Raw genomic sequence first — 17,900 nt, forward strand, 5'->3', positions numbered from 1 at the left:
TATCACAAGAATCGTGAGCACAAACATGTTTTAGCGGTACACAATCATATAGATATATATCTGGAATAAAATCCACACATTTTGTTAGGTTATAATGGTACTATTGTTATCATTTGACTATAATCATGACCACATACTGTGTACAAGTGGTTATATTAAACATTTTACTAGAATAATGAACACACATTATGCAACAGTGGTGTTTTTATATACATTTTACTGGAGTATTGAAGACAAAATATGTGACAGTATTGCTATATGTGTTTCATACATTGCGCCGGAATGATGACCACAAAATATGTTATCATGATGCTTTCATAAACATTATACTAGAATAATGACCACACAGTATCTAATACTAGTGCTTTTATATAAATTTCACTGGTATCGTGACCACATAATATGCAACAGCGGTGCTATTTTAAACAACTTCTGTGTAAATATCCTCGAAATATGTAACAGTGATACTAACACGTATTCATAACTGGAATTGTCATGGTGTTTAAAAAATGTTATATCACAAATAAATATATTACTGTAAAACTTATGAAAAGTTTAGGGAGCATCGGTACTTTAACATATGAAATACTGGAAAAACAAGAAAATACCGAATTGTCTTAAGACCCATAATTCGAACTCAAAAATCCGGACCAAATGTAACTTCTGTACTATCACCGATAACAATTACTGTGTATCAGTGCATCTTTTATTTGAGACCTTACACTTTCCAAACTAGTACTGTGCATGCTATTCCGTCTTTGCGTATCGCAGAGTTATCTTCTCTTGAGAGCAGGTATTGATTGTAACGTCATTGGTTTGTGAGAGGAACGTCATCAATTTTCTCACACAAACCAATGACGTAACAATCAATGCCTGCTCTCAAGAGAAGACAACTCTGCAATACGCAAAGACGGAATACGCGTAGGCAGTTTGGGCTCTGTATTGTTACTCTTTATTAAACGTTAAGGAGGAACAGCTGTATTTATCGTTCTTTTGTATATGTGTTATTATTCTTTGTTATAATACTCCTAGTATACCTAGATACCCTCCACCACACAAAACAAAGCAGCTGTACATATAGTAAAAGTATATGGGAAACTAGATGTAGCTGTTAGAAAGCACGGTATTACAGTGGTAGGACGCCGGGCTCGTGACCGAGGGTTGCGGGTTCGAGTCAAGGAAACTTAGGTTAAATCCTATTCCATTTCACATCAATTAAACAATATACCCTACAAGAAGCAAAGAATGGGGTTTTTTTGGCAAAACAAATGATTGCATCTGGATTTTTTTTTTAAATTTCCAATAAAACAAAACCACTTCAGAGAGAAAAAAAGAAGTTTATATCTCTTGGCACAAGCTATAGCTAGGTTCAGAGAGTAATGCTCGTAACATAGATGTGCTCCTGATAAGTGAACATATCACTCGACGTGAAAACACTGTTATCTTCAACATAGGTGGTTCGAGAAGAGTGTATGTAAGTCTGGCAACCGTTAATATATACAACGACGACCTCGTGGGAAATTGTAGACGTTCATCATCTCCCTGGCTGAAAACGTTATCGGCATGTACCATAAGGCTTGAAACTGTGATACGCTTCACCCTGCCATGTTGTGATGCACAATAAAACGCAGCCTTGATATGAATCACAATATATATGGAATCTGGAACTAAAGCTTACAACGACAGATCAGGGTAAGGAGATTTATTATGATGTTTCCCAAGGCACGTAATATTTAAAATCGTCATGTATCCTTATTTTGTATATACCTAGTTATCTTTTTCATTTCTATACATGCTATTGTGTACTTATAGCATTTCAATGATTATATACGAAAAATCAGAAACATCTAAATGTGTTATGCATCAATTTTTTCTGCAAATATTCATCTTTATAGCAACTTTATATTGTTTTTTAAGTTAATATGAATAAATATGTGTGTAGTTGTCGTACACTGTGTGTAAATACTGATTTACAGTATATAATCATTGGTACATGTCTTACCACTATCGAACAACATGAATTCCATGGCTTGTGTTTTGTAGATGTGGATGTTTGTATGTGTGCTGTGTGGGGCGTTTATCTCAGCTGAAGGTAAATTGTATAACAATACTTCTACACACATATTGCTGCCGTATAATTTACAAGTGTAATTTTGCTTTGTTTTAAGATATTACATTTATTATAAATGAACATGAGTAGGGGAGGTAATGCCCTATTAAACTTTGGTTCGTTCTGTTCAGCTTAACTTCAGAGTGCTACAACTTAGTGTTAATTTAGAGCTATACATTATTGGACAACGTTGTGCTTGCTTCTAAATTATAAACAGAATAACGTATCAAACTATTGTTCATTGTTTAAAGCTGAACAAGACTTTTACAGATACCTACTATTTAAACGGATGTGAATTAAAAGCGTAACATTGACCAACGTTATGCTAACAAATCATAAGTATTGTTTGTTATTGGTCATAAATTCTCCCTTAATCACATTGAGTTGCATTATTATTTATCATTACTCGAGTATTGTCAATACACATGCATCTTGTGAGCCTTTGAAGGCATAATGCAATAATTACCGTAGTTACCGTAGTTATACATATATTTGGGTCGTTTGTGAAAGACGAAGCATTTATTTCTTAAATGATACCTGTTCCTCTTTAAGCCAAAACACTAGATACTTTTATTGTTTTTTATTCAAACATGAAGTAACCTCCTGTTTATGTTGTTTAGTGACTGTTAAAGGTTTCTAGCGTTTATCAGTCATCTCAGATTGTTAGCACAACAAAACAATTATCTGAAGACTGAAGATCAGTATGTTGTTGGCCTGAAGAGCCATATGACAGACATGATGTACTGATATAGCGATGGAATCTGGTCCGGCCCGAATGCCTGTTTACACTCTGAGCACTGCAGTTGTTTTCTGTCGTCATTAATATGTTTCAAGGCTAGAACCTTGACAGATATTAAGTTTCTGATATACAGTTAAAAGTGCGGCAGTAGCACGGTGTTCCTTACAAAGCTTTTTGTGAGAGTTTGGTTTTGGTTTTATATTGTGTAACGTCCTTTTAACAGCTAAGGTCATTAAAAGACGTCCATCCATGTGTGTTGTGAAAGCGTGCATGTGAAAAAATGACGAATTAATAGTTATCTTATCTGTCCGTCATTTGCAGTTTTTGTCATTGTTTTTTTCTTTGGTCGTGTGACTGTAAAGATGCCGGATATTTTGTCTTATATAGCTGATGATGTAACCTTTGATCTCGTACTACGTCATTTCTGGGACTTTCGGATGCAATATTCCCCAGAGTTTTCAACCTACCAGGGCGTATATAAGTATAATGATGCCACACAATCAATGAATTTGTCTGTGATTGAACGAAAAAAGGTTTGTATACATTATAATATAAATCAATATTACAAACAATTTGGACTTTATTTTTTAACGTATGAAATATTTTTATCTATACTTACTCTTACATAAACAACACTTTCTCAAACAGTTCTATTTCAGAAAATGCCGATATTTTTTATGGTGTTGTTTTGTGTGATGAATAGTTATTTCTTGTCTGTCTCTTTTGATCTCGAAAAGTCGACTTTATTTTGTCATTTAGTGTCCTGGTATATATCTAGCAGTCTGTAGAGCCATCTAAAAGACATAGTTTACTGCAGACTAAGCACAATATGGATCCATTCAGATAACAATAGCAATAAACAATGTTTTAATACCTCCATATTCGCATCCACATATATTTACTGGAGATTCGTTAAAAGCAAAATAAAGAAATGATTTTTTTCTCTTTATTACTTGCACGTGAATGGCGATCTTAAGATGATTTACCTTCTAGGAAGCGGTTGAATCATTTCTGTCAATGGTGGAGTTAATAAATAAGGATGAACTCAGCAAGGCTAAGCAAATGGAGTATGTCATTTTTAAAGATTACATAACAACTTTCCTCGACGGTTACAAATGGGCCACGTAAGTAATCTTATACAACATGCAAAAACGCCATCAGATTAACAAGTTTCAATCTTATATTTTGTTGACGTGATATAAGTATAGCTTTATGTTGTCTTCCCTTTTTGTGACTTTTTAATTAGATCGATATAGGTCAAACTGTGTTATCAATTAACCATATGATATGTAACTAAGCGCGATCGGGTTATCGCGGTAGAAAACTAAGATTCTGTAATCTTATTCTAACAAAAACGTTAGCCGATTGAGTTCGGGATGTTGCAGATTCTTATCCCATAACCGAGGTAACCCAAACTCACATAGTTACAGGAAAGTGTTTCTCGATTATATTTCAATTTCTATCATGGTACACAGGTATCCCGTGTGGGCCCTAAATTTAATATGACCTCTTCACAACTAAAGCTGTGTTTGAAAGCGTCCACATAAACAATGTACATGTAGGTTGTGCTGATAGGAGATGAAAACCATAATTCACGGCATAAATATATATCTATATATACTGGGAATAATAATGTTAACGCAAACTTATTATGTTGAATAATAAAAAGAATTATTTCAATACTGACTCCTATTTGGTATATCTTGCGGATGAATACATCATCAAATCATCATCGTCAAATATAATTTATCACGTAGAGGTGCTAGACAGATCGGACGAGATGGAAAAATCTAGCATCGGGTATGACGTGGGAAACCCTTGTCTGAGGTGCGATAATGCTGTGTCTTGCCTCCTCTTTTGATTCATCTTAGTTGTTAATGTAACGTTTATGTTTTGTTTTGTTTGTCTTGGTTGATTTTTGACAGTGATATAGAATGTAATTATTAACTATTATGAAATAGTTCACCTCAGCGATGGTTTTGTTTACTGTTTCGTTCTTTGGAACATTACAAACACCAGAATTGTTTTATTTTAAGCGCGGTATTCTTAGTGCTTTAATTATGTGGTATAGTCGTTGATCATTACAAAATGTACCCGATTCAATTTTCACCCGCAGGTATGTGCTGAGTCCTGTTAATTTTCTAGAGGGGATCCATTTGTATTTTCCGGTAGAAAAAGCGGAGACTAACACACGAGGTGACTTCGAAAATTACATTGTTAGAATGTTCAACATGCCAAAATTGGTAAGACAACATACCTTACTAGTATATCAGTGTTTAGTGGAATAAAGGATTTCGTAGAATCCCATGGTTTCTATTTACTGTACATCGACATTGTTTTTACCCATCAAACGTTGGTGTTAATATGTAAATTTGGTCAAATCAGGTATTAATTTATCACTATGTTAAGTTTAAGAATGAATTCAAAAGTATACACAATGTTACAAAACGAAAAGGTTACGGGATTTCAATCAACCAATTTTTATCTATTTCTGTATCAAAAACAGGTAAGATGGGTGCATTTTAAACATATCTATTGTCATAAAGCTAACAATATTTCAATTTACTATTTTCATTTCAATTGTTCTCTTTCAGGTCGACGAAGTAATCTCCAGGATGAATGAAGCTATTCGACTCAATTTGACATATCACAAAGTTTCTATTGTAATGAAGTATATAATTTCAACTAAATAAAAAAGAAAATTAAAAATGTATTTGCATAAAGGAATGTTCATTTTTATCACAGGAGAATCGTTGAAATGTAAATGTATAGAGATCGATATTTAATGCAGCACTCGTGAAAAAAATCAAAATATTAGCCACACTCGTGAAATATATTTGTTTTTACTGAAGACACCATTAAATTTTCTATTTAATACATTTTTAAAACATAAAACATGAAAAATGTAATGCATTAAAAAAGTCGGGAATCAGAAGCGTAATAATTAGCGCCATATTCTAATGAGTTCATGCTTGACAACAAGACTGCGCGCCATTTTGAATGGGATAATCAACGCAATTCCGACGTTTTCTGTTATTTTCTGGTATAATTGCTTATACAAAATGTCATTAATAGTATATTTATGTAATACTTAAGTGTGTACTAAACAATTTATCACAACAGCCACTTATTCTACCTTCGCTGTAATATGATTGGTCAATACCAAAAAGTGATATTTTCACACTGTTGTCACAGTGTGAAAGATATCAGTTTTATCAAGTTGATAGAATCCCATATTTTAATGGCAAATATGTAAGAAATACATATATTAGTTATTCATATTAAATCGTTTTACATTATTTTTTAACTGGCCGATTACTTTGTTAACAATTTGTTCTAATTTCAGGCCGCAGTACCAGATCAAATTCAAGAATTGCTTGTTGGTGTTGATGAGTCTAACTTCTATATTCCGTTTAACAAGTCACTCGAGAAGTCTTTAATACCCGAGAAAGTCAGGTACAGGATTTCGTAAAAGAAATATTTTAGAAACAATTTCTTGTCATTTTTGGAATTACATATCATACGGTATATCAGGTATACTTTTAGTAATTTATCTTTAAGTTATCTGTGTAAATTTAAAAGTATGCAATTTATATTTTCATGTTTAAGTTTAGTGAGATTTGTTTTAGTGAGATTTAGTTCAACTGATAAAAATGTGCGTTTTAGCAACATCTAAACAAAACTTTAAAAATAAATAAACATTAGCTTCAGATAAGATATATGTCTCAGGGTTTAGCAATAGATAAAAGCCAAGAAAATTAACAGACAATTATGTAATTTGTAAATTATTAACATGTCATAAATGTATGTTCATTTGGTAAGCAATCTGTTAGTTATGTTCATAAAACATTACCAATAATAGATAAGCTTGGCTACAAAGGTTAAGCAATAGATAAGATATAATTATAAATAAGTATGTACAAATTAAACAGTACATAATTATACTAATACTATTTTCATCAAATCACCCAGGCTGTCGCTGAGGAGAAGAGGTAGAGAGGGCATTGCAGGAGTACTGGATTCTTACAGAAGACTTAAAGACTATATAGAAAACGTGAGTTGTTTCAATTAACAGCAAAAGTAGGAAAGAATGCAAAATATGAAAAAACTGAATTGTGAAATATTTTTCATATCGATTCTTTTATATCACGTGTCACTATCACTCAATTGTATCAAAAGTAAGCAAGGACAGATATTACATTATAAATGTGAATATATTTAAATATAGATGCATATTTCTCACATTTCGGTTTCAAAGGATTAAGAAATAACGACAATTAGAAAAATATCACATCATCAACACACAAGGCAATCTCTGGAATTCAAAGTTGAAGCTAAAAAACAATGGGTTTTGCATTAATAACTAAACACAGCAAAGAACTTCAACAATAACAAATGAAACGGGAAAAAAAAACATTTTATTGAATAACATGTAAATGTTACTAATTGCATACAATTTTAATTATCAAACTATATGTGAAATACATGTATGTAAATACCTGTGGAGGCACGTAGTCTAGTGGTAGGACGCCGGGCTCGTGACCGACGGGTTGAGGGTTCGAGTCACGGTACGGCACTGTGTTGAATCTTTGAGCAAGATACTTTACTCCGCTTGCCCCAGTCTACTCAGCTCTAAATGAGTACGTGGTTGGGCAGTGCTAGAATTGTAGAATGCTAGCTGTGAGCGTCGAAATGGCAGCACCGGTTGTATGCTCCTAATGGAGTTGATCAAGATATTGACTGGTTGCAAAAGCCCTATAACCGCCGATAATAATTTGCGAACGGCTTTGAGACGACCTACGAACTAGTTTTTGATAAAGCGGTATAAAAGAACCTCAAATTATTATTATTATTATTATTATTATATTCGTTTGTTTACATTAAAGACCTACCTTCATCACACGAGGCCTCAGACGTCTGTTAAGTCCCTGCGGAATGGCGTCGACTACTATCGAGCGTGTCTCAAGTGGCATACTTCTCTGGATGTGTCGCCTGAGTATGTCCACAACCTTGGGCTGCAGGAGGTCAACCGAATATACGGAAACATGCAAAAGGTGGTGAACAAAAAAACAAAATAACAACAAAGATTGATAAAAATATTTTACCTGTAACTGAGCAAGATCGGGTTAATTGAGTCTCGGGCTAAGATTTTGAAACATCCCAACCTCGGTTAAGCTTAACCCTCGACTGAGATAACCCGATCTCGCTCAGTTACAGGTAATACATTTGAAAAGTCTTTGTTGTTTTGGTAAAGCATTTCAATATTTCAGATACGCATGTTTATTTCAATTATGTTTGTCTATTTCATTCATTATAAACCAATTGTTACTTACAATACCAAAATGTCAGCGGCATGCTCTTCTCCCGGGGCAAATGTCATTGCTGAATCGGAGAATTTTTTTTATCATTTAACTATTTTTTAATTATTTTTTCCTGTCAACATTTTTATTTTCTCTTCTTTTGTTTATACTTTCACGGTTAACCCTTTTTGGTTTAATGTTTAAACATTAGCATAATCACGTATTTCTACTAAGCGGGGTATTTTTAATATGCAAAGTCAATTTTCATTAATTGTTTCTATTATAATTTGTTTTATTTCAGGTTTTGAATCGGTTTTCCTTCATGGGTTCTGTAAAAGACTTTTTTGACAGTATTAAAAACGACGCTAGATTCATCATCGATGATGCAGTAAGTAAAATGAAAATATATAAAAATGTGAAATAATGTTTACCAAGATCGATATCAACTATGGAACACATTTATCAAATTCAGGAAAGTAATGGCAAGTGGTTTATTACCAAGTTTATATAAAATAATATTTCGTACGTAATTCGGGATTTTGGAATATTTAGAAATTACTAAAATATTTGTAAGGTACAATTACACGTGTGTAAGCTATGGTCACCTTTAAAGAATCGACATCTACAATGGATCTTTTTTTTATTGATTCCTATCTTGTATGATAGAAAATCCCAGGTTAAGAAAAAATAATCTATAAAATACGCAATATCACGTTTGGCATAATGGGGAATTATGCATGTTAGTTTCACAGACTTGTTTGTTTTTGTCAAATAATCCAAGGGGAAAAGATTTATTTTTTATGCAGTAGACAATCAAAACGACCTGTTGGAATGATAGAAAAAAGTATTTACATGTACATAATTCTCAATTATGTAACATAGGGAAATCCCACTCTCGAAGTTTAAAATTTGTGCAAGCCTCCAGTTAAAACTATTTTATATAAAAGGGTTCTTGGGTGGGATTTCCCTAAAGTACACCCCATTCATGTACCTTTCTGACGTGAGATATATATATTATTATTGTTTTAACCAGGATGAAATAGTTGAAGAATACACGGACCTTGTAAACAACAGAATCAGACCGATATTGCCAAAATACTTTACAAATATACCGAACGTTATGATGACGTAAGTAAATTATATTAGAATTGTTCTAGGTTCCTAGTTTTTACAATTGGGCATAATATAACTTAACGTTTACTTCATATATAATAGATAATCGCTCTATTTGTAAGATTGAATTTCATGATTTGGTTGTATTGCTATGGTAGTTTGAAGTTTAAACTGTCTTTAGGACAGAATGATTCTCAAACAGAAATTATTATTATCGTTACTCCTATATCGGAACAAAAGTATTGATAATCATTTAAGGTCTTCATATTTTATTTCCATTTTTATAAAGTTTCAAGCTTCAAAATGTTCCATGTTATATAACATTTTAACTGAAACCATCTTTAAGAGTATGATATCTCTGTCGATGTCTTGATTGGTGTTCATTCAGAGTGGAGAAATCCCCAAATGACGGCACTGGGGGTTCGTATGCCTTGGCTTCTGAGGTCAATCCCGGCAAATTCCTTATCAACCTATACAGACCACGGGAAAAGTAAGTTGTGCAAGAAAAAAATATGTGAAGTACATTTATATGGAGTACATGCTTTAGGGTTCATATTTACATATATTTTGAGTACATATTTAAGGAGTCCATATTTATGGAACGCATGTTTATGAAGTGCATATATATAGAGTGCATGCTTTAAAAGTAATTCATGTTAGCCTATCATAGTTCATGCTTCACATTGGATCCCTGTCGTTGCTATAAACAAGTACAAGTGATCTTGTTTACGTTGCATACAGGGACAACTTTGCATCAGTAATATTTACGCCTTCATTGTTTACACACGAGAAATCATAAGGTTGAACCTAGCGTAAAATATGTTTTGTAACGCTAATAATAAGGTTTACCGTAGTTGAATATGTCTTACAATGCGACACGCGATATCGGCAAAGAGGTGTCATTCCCTACACTCACTTACAATCGCTACCTAGAGTTTTCGTCCTTTACACTCTCTCAGAACCTATAACCAGAGTTGTCGTTCCTTTCTCTACTTTTTAACTAGCAATATCTCTACCAAGAATTGTCGTTCCCAATACTCTCCGACAATCTTTTCTAATAGTTGTCGTTCTACACAATCATAAATAATCTCCATTGAGAGTAGCAGCTCTTTATACTCTTAAACAATCTCTACTCGGTGTCGTTCCTTTCACTCACCATCAATCCTTACTCAGAATCGTAGCTCCCTACACTCACCAACAATCCTCACTCAGAGTCGTAGTTCCTTACAATCACCAACAAACCTTACTCAGAGTCGTAGCTCGTTACACTCACCAACAATCCTTACTCAGAGTCGTAGCTCCTTACATTCACCATTAATCCTTACTCAGAGTCGTAGTTGCTTACACTCACTAACAATATCTTCCCAGAGTTGTCGTTCCTCACACTCACTAACAATCTCTACCCAGAGTTGTCGTTCCTGACACTCACTAACAATATCTACCCAGAGTTGTCGATCCTCTAACTCACTAACGATATTTACCCAGAGTTGTCGTTCCTCACACTCACTAACAATCTTTACCCTGAGTTGTCGTTCCTCACACTCACTTACAATCTTTACCAGAGTTGTCGTTCCTCACACTCACTAATAATTTCTACCCAGAGTTGTCGTTGCTTATACTCACTAACAATCTCTACCCAGAGTTGTCATTCCTCACACTCACTAACAATCTATACACAGAGTTGTCGTTCCTCAAACACACTATCAATATCTACCAAGTTGTCGTTCCTGACACTCACTAACAATCTTTACCTAGAGTTTTCGTTCATCACACTCACTAACAATCTCTACCCAGAGTTGTCGTTCCTCACACTCACTAACAATCTTTACCCAGAGTTATCTTTCCATATACTCACTAACAATCTATACCGAGAGTTATCGTTCCTTACACTCACTAACAATCTCTACCCGGAGTTGTCGTTCATCACACTCACTAACAATCTATACCCAGAGTTGTCGTTTCTCACACTCACTAACACATGTGTACGACTGAACAACTCTGGGTTAAGATTAGGTTTTACCATGGGTATAAAACGAGCAAGAAATTGCGTATCCTGGCGTTACGTCTATAATACATGTATCCGGACCGTAAATACATGTACATGAATCTTACAATATTTATATACAAAGTAAAGGAAATCATGAGATTGAACAATTCAAATTGTCTCACTTTATCTCTTTTCAGTCCTACATTTGACTACATGGCACTAAGTCTCCACGAAGCCTATCCTGGTCACCATATGCAGGTATAATTGTTGTGCATAATGACATCAACGCATATCATTTGATATTTTCATTTTTATCAGATTTAACTTTAAAATATCATAATATGTTGATTTATGCAAAGGCAGAAACACCAGAGGCCATCCATAACTAATTGCCCAGTTTTATTGTTTTCACAAGCCTTTGTAAATATGATTGATATGTATTTATATATAACCAAATGAAACAATCAGACAATTGATCAGCAGTATCTGATGGTGTTGTGGTTTGTTTTTAAAACAATACATTGTACAAAAGGTAATTGATATTTCCGTTTACAAAATCCTCAATGTATTTGTTATGTTCAGCGTTCTATTTTTGCATCACAGCACAGCTACACCATGAAAGCAGATCTTGCCAAGTATAGACGATTCCCGGAGTACAGTTTCTATGATGTCCCATTTACCCTGCCGTTTTTTTCAGCCTACGTAGAGGTCAGTCTTCTGCAACACGCTTTGACAATTATGTATTAACATCGGGATAATTAGCAATGAAATGTTTTATAAATCACTGTGTCAAGCTTTGTTCTGTAAGAAAATAAAATCAAACATGTACTTAGCTACCGTCTGTTCCACATGTCCTTAGCTACAGTTTGTACTGTACCACCTGTCCTTAGCTACCGTCTGTGCCACTTGTCCCTAGCTGCCGTCTGTGCCACCTATCCTTGTAGCTATCGTCTGTACCACCAGTCCTTAGCTACTGTTTGTACCACCTGACCTTAACTACACCCGTCCTTAGCTACCGTCTTTTCCACCTGTCCTTAGCTACCGTTTGTACCACTTGTCCTTAGCTACCGTCTATTCCATCTGTCCTTAGCTACCGTCTGTACCACCTGTCCCTAGCTACCGTCTGTACATGTACCACCTGTCCTTTACTACCGTCGGTACCACCTATCCTTAGCTACCGTTTGTACCACCCGTCCTTAGCTACCGTCTGTTCAACCTGTCCTTAGCTACCGTTTGTACGACCTGTCCATAGCTACCGTCTATTCCACCTGTCCTTAGCTACCGTCTATACAACCTGTCCCTAGCTACCGTCTGTACCAAATGTCCTTAACTACCGTCTATACAACCTGTCCCTAGCTACCGTCTGTACCACATTTCCTTGACTACCGTCTATACAACCTGTCCCTAGCTACCGTCTGTACCACATGTCCTTAACTACCGTCTATACAACCTGTCCCTAGCTACCGTCTGTACCACACGTCCTTAACTACCGTCTGTACCACCTGTCCCTAGCTACCGTCTGTATCACATTTCCTTAACTATAATGTACCGTCTATACCACCTGTCCCTAAATACCGTCTGTACCACATGTCCTTAACTACCGTCTATACCACCTGTCCCTAAATACCGTCTCTACCACTTGTCCTTAACTACCGTCTGTATAACCTGTTCCTAGCTGCCGGCTGCACCACCTGCCCTTAATTACCCTCTGTACCACATGTCCTTAACTACCGTCTGTACCACCTGTCCCTAGCTGCCGGCTGCACCACCTGCCCTTAACTACCGCCTGTTCCACTTCTCCTTAGTTACAATATGTCTGTAACTATCATTCGTTTGTATCTAAGTAGCGTAACGACTTATGTTTCTGTTGTTTGGGTTGTGCACATTCGTGACTTTGAGTACTTCCATCCTTCAGGTAACGTAAGCACTGCGTCAGTTACAAATGTATTAGCGCAAAGAGGAATTCTACTAGGAGTATTTGCTTTTAATTTGAGTATTTTCCCTTCTATATAGCAAATGAAGTAACAAAAAATATGTTTCTGGCTTAAAGTCACTTCCCTTGATTAATTATTTTTATAATATACTTTGAGGCCCATACATTGCGCATCCAGTTTGGTTCTGGGCTAGCATATTCCTGTATGGCAACATACGTCAAATATAGGCTTTGCTATATAAAGGACCCTAGTTCGACCCCCGCTATTCCCCACAAAGTGCATTGCAGTATGCGATTATTGGAAATATCATTCGAAGGGATTTAAACAAATATTTAACAATAGTGACAATTGTAACATTTAATTTGCAATTTCTTCTCGCCTACATCACTACTATTACTTACCATTTTTTTTATTTCACAGTGTCACAGTGGTTAACTTTTACGAGAACAATAACGTGACATTGCATTATGTTTAATAGATATCAATTAAAATGAGAGATTGGGGTTATACTCTGGTTATAGTGAAATGCATATTTAAAACAGACTATGGAAAGAGACTATTAAGTAAGAGGCATCAATTGAAGAGATTACGGAAGCAAGAGCAGTTTTCAACATGCATTGACGTTTCGTGTTTACAATTTTACATTGCAGGGATGGGGATTATATTCAGAATACCTCGGCGAAGAGATGGGACTGTATGCAGATGACTATGAACTGTAAGTATAAACATACCGAACATACAGTATGTGGAAATGCCTTTAGTACGTGCTTAAAGTTATTTTTGTCTCTCCTTTTAATTTCCTCAGTCATTGTATGTTGGTATTGCAACATGTGGCATGCTAGGGTGGGGTGGAGTAGGGGATACCATGACCCATTTTTGATATGAAAACGTTAACATTTGTGTAAAGGTTCAAACTAGTATGTGTATGTAAATGTATTATGGCACTACAAACCGCGAATTTCATTTTTCGATTGGACAAGAAGGCTGCATGGCCTCTGATTGGCTTGGACAATCATGGATATAACTCAAGTTCATTTCGGTCCAGTTTGTAATCATACGTTGTCAGAGGGATAAAATAATATGAAATTGATGTCTAAAGACTGACTTTAAGTTTTGGGGTTCGAGAAGACTGCGATTGTTTCTGATCGTTAGATTCTTTCACTCGCATTAGTGTAGCTTTGCTTTGCATCCATTGCGATAACTGGGGTATTTTGGAGGTTTTCTGTATCTGTCTCCAATTCAATCGCATGAAGTACTTATTATAATTTAAACCCCACATAAGACAGATATTCTATTGTGTAAAAGGACAGGGAAATAAAGCATCAACAAATGAGTTTAGTTAGGCTTCGTGTGAATTGTAAAACCTCTTGGCATTCCCAAAAAGAAGGATAATAATTCACTTTCAAAANCCCCCCCCCCCCACATCCCCTGCAACGAAGGGGTATATTGGAATCACCCTGTCTGTCTGTCTGTCTGTCTATCGTCCACAGTAACTTTTTCGGAAAACTCCATCTTAACTAACAGACAGATTTTTGTAAGCTTCACTTGAATGATCAGTTAATTATCTAGTTTTAATTAGAGATGCCAACACTTTTTAAGGGAGTTACTGCCCTTCATGCGAAGTCAGTTGTCCGGAAAACTCCATCTTAACTAACAGGCAGATTTTATTAAAAAAGTTATTTGAATGATAAGTATATTATTTAGTTGTGCATCAGCATTTTGATTTCAGATCTCAACATTTTTTAATGTAGTTACGGTCTTTTATGCGAAATAACTTCTCCAGAAATCCCAAGGTCAAGGTCACTAAATGATGTATAAACTACCAGCATCTGCGAGTGGTATTTTTTATCCTCCGGATGACAGTTCTAGTTGGAACTTAGTTTTTTACTGCAATGGTAAAAAAAAACGTTTTTCCTGTATCTCAAGTATCAACCTTTTCCCTATATAATGTATAATATTACTGTTTGCCAATAAAATGCTCCGTCAATATAACCTGAATTCCAATGTGCATTCTCTCTGGATCATCCTTTTGCTACATTCTGTATATGTTGCCATAGTTGCTATTCCTTAAAATTATATTACTGTAATCGTCAATTTTCTTATTTATGAAGAGAATCTATGGACATCATTTATTCATTTATTAATTTATTTATTTTGATTTTAATCCATTAATTTTGATGTTTATATTTATTATATTTTCAGAATGGGAAGATACAGTGGTGAAATGATGCGTGCCTCTCGCCTGGTCATTGATACTGGGATACATCACTTTGAGTAAGATATCACATGTTCCTCTGAGAATACCTGATAATCACATAAAGTTGATGGTCGAAGCTTTTGAAATAATTAATACCCTGTCGATTTTAGGATGCGTTGTTTATGCATGGTATTGCATTAGTTTTTTAGTCGTTCTAATAGTGCGATAAATTAAAATGATTATCAGCCATTCTGTCTATCACTACAGATATTATTATTAGGAACAGAACTCGGTTGAACACTTTTTATAAAGGATCTTAAGGATCCCCGTATCTGTAAACATTTCCCCATCATAAATATAGCTTTGATGGTCATTTCCGAAAAGAAAAATTAAAGACGAAAATGAACAAAACAGAGTTTACAGTATTCTGGGTGTTAAAAGACTATTACGACAGACCAGGATTTGATCTCAATGGACTTTTAGACACGACACTGTTTCTCTTATCGTCTGCGTCCTTTCCCATTTGCGCTACAGATATAACCAAACCAAACTTATGGGGATGTTACTATGTGTACAAAAAGTAGAGGGAATTCGTTAGTCTTTGCCCTTGGTAGAGCAGAAATCCGTCATACATAACATCATTTTAATAGACTGTCACACGAGCCTTGCTCTTGATATTTAAGACAAAAATCAAAGGAAAAGAGATCTTATGATTATTATGTAAAATACATATATCAAAATGAGAACGTTAATAAATGGCACTTTGTCACCGAAAATATTTAACCGGAAAATAGAAGTCTAGATGCGATTATTGGACATTTCATTTGAAGGGGATTTGAACAAATATTTTACAATAGTGAAAATTGTAATACTAAAGTTTTACTTGTTGGCAACGAGAACAATTACGTAACATCGCATTATATTTAAAGATATCAATTTAAATGAGAGATTGGGGTTATACTCTGATTATAGTAAAATGCATAAGGGGATTTGAACAAAGAAAGAGACTATTAAGTAAGAGTCATCAATTGAGACTACGGAAGCAATAGAAGTTTTCAACATGTATGAAAGTCTCGTGTTTACAATGTTACATTGTAGGGAGGGTTATTATATTCAGAATACCTACAATATTTAACCGGAAAATAGAAGTCTAGATTAACGAAGGAAACATGAGAAAAAGCAAATAATCAACCTTCTAATAACTTGCATTTTTCAGTTGGACAAAGGAAAAGGCTATGGATTATATGTTCAACTACACAGCGTATGGACCGGGATTTGTAGAAATTGAAATCAATCGGTACATCACGTGGCCTGGTCAAGCATGCGCATACAAGATGGGGGAAATCAAAATACGAGAACTGAGAAGGAAATCAGAAAAAGAATTAGGTAGATATTTTAAACATTCAACGTAAATATAAATATAAAATGTATAGTAATATTCGACTGTCAGTCCTCTCCGTGTGCGTTTTACGGAAAGTGCCGACGGTTCCCGATTTGGTAACATAAATGCATTCAAGTAATTCATATAAGGAAATGAACTGTATTTATGATGTTTATTGTAGGGGAAATGTTCGACATCAAGAAGTTCCATTCTGTGATTTTGGAACACGGCCCTATGTCCATGAACATTCTTGAGACCCTGGTAGATGGTTGGATTGAGGAGACAAAAGCAGCACATAACGGGGCGACAGCAGTTTCATGGAGCACTGAGACACAGCTACCGTTGTTTTTAGTTCTAATCAGTGCAGTTACATACTGTGTACGGGTGGATCACTGATACAAAGCTACCGTTGTTTCTAGTTCTACTCAGTGCAGTTACACACTGTGTACGGGCTGCATAACACTTTCCACCAATATCGTCTCATATAAAGAGGGACAATTATTGAAAAGCCAACGTCACATTTTTTCAAAGAGCATATCGGTCATGTATTTATGTTGTATGGATCGCACCTATTAGTCAAGCAGCAAGCTATGCAATAGTACAATAGTCAATAAAAAACAGGAAGACTTAAAGATTGAAAATGGCCGTTTTTATTAAAACGACATAAGATAGAAATATTTATACATGTTACAATACATGTATTGAACACCCTCCTGAGAAGGTGTACCATAGACTGCATTTCATAATGCAATGTCGTTCTCCTTGTGACTACAGTAGGTGACGGGACAAAAAACGCCCAAACCTTAATAACTAATATGAAACAACGTTTTATAATTTATACTTATCACACTTGTTTGCCCGGATCTTAGCGCACGGAGGGTCATGCTGTGGGAGGAAACCGGAGTACCCGGAGTAAACCCACGTTTTCGGGCAGGTGACCCCATACCTTTTCACGTCCGATTGGGGAATCGAACCCCGTCCGCCGCGGTGAAAGGCAAATGCGCTACCCGGTCACCCTTAGATTATATAAGACATCTCATATCCAGAACAGATATATCTTAGATATATATGATACATGTATATATGCACTTGTACTGTATTTTAATGACAGACTATTAGCCCCCCCCCCCCCCCCTCCC

At 35.3% G+C, this 17,900-nt stretch overlaps 1 protein-coding gene across 4 annotated transcripts; it reads left to right on the top strand.

Annotated features, from left to right (window-relative positions):
* Nucleotides 1–1,507: 1,507 nt before the first annotated feature.
* LOC110454710 lies at nucleotides 1,508–17,884 on the top strand. Of its 4 annotated transcripts, XM_021504362.1 has the most exons (18): nucleotides 1,508–1,692; nucleotides 2,044–2,092; nucleotides 3,237–3,382; nucleotides 3,843–3,973; nucleotides 4,966–5,092; nucleotides 5,444–5,512; nucleotides 6,196–6,305; nucleotides 6,822–6,903; nucleotides 7,736–7,903; nucleotides 8,451–8,537; nucleotides 9,183–9,277; nucleotides 9,651–9,752; nucleotides 11,447–11,507; nucleotides 11,853–11,957; nucleotides 13,834–13,898; nucleotides 15,386–15,457; nucleotides 16,597–16,766; nucleotides 16,943–17,884. In XM_021504362.1, the coding sequence occupies exons 2-18, from the start codon at nucleotides 2,044–2,046 to the stop codon at nucleotides 17,155–17,157; spliced, it is 1,854 nt and encodes a 617-aa protein (XP_021360037.1). In that variant the 5' UTR covers nucleotides 1,508–1,692; the 3' UTR covers nucleotides 17,158–17,884. The 4 variants fall into 4 exon arrangements, with proteins under 4 accessions (XP_021360037.1, XP_021360040.1, XP_021360039.1 ...); XM_021504364.1 differs by lacking the exons at nucleotides 1,508–1,692; nucleotides 2,044–2,092; nucleotides 3,237–3,382; nucleotides 3,843–3,973 and adding exons at nucleotides 4,326–4,337; nucleotides 4,627–4,676; XM_021504365.1 differs by lacking the exons at nucleotides 1,508–1,692; nucleotides 2,044–2,092; nucleotides 3,843–3,973 and having other exon boundaries at nucleotides 3,309–3,382.
* The last annotated feature ends 16 nt before the right edge of the window (nucleotides 17,885–17,900 follow it).

Source organism: Mizuhopecten yessoensis, unplaced genomic scaffold (genome assembly GCF_002113885.1).
Source record: "Mizuhopecten yessoensis strain PY_sf001 unplaced genomic scaffold, ASM211388v2 scaffold8035, whole genome shotgun sequence".
Classification (NCBI taxonomy): Eukaryota; Metazoa; Mollusca; class Bivalvia; order Pectinida; family Pectinidae; genus Mizuhopecten; species Mizuhopecten yessoensis.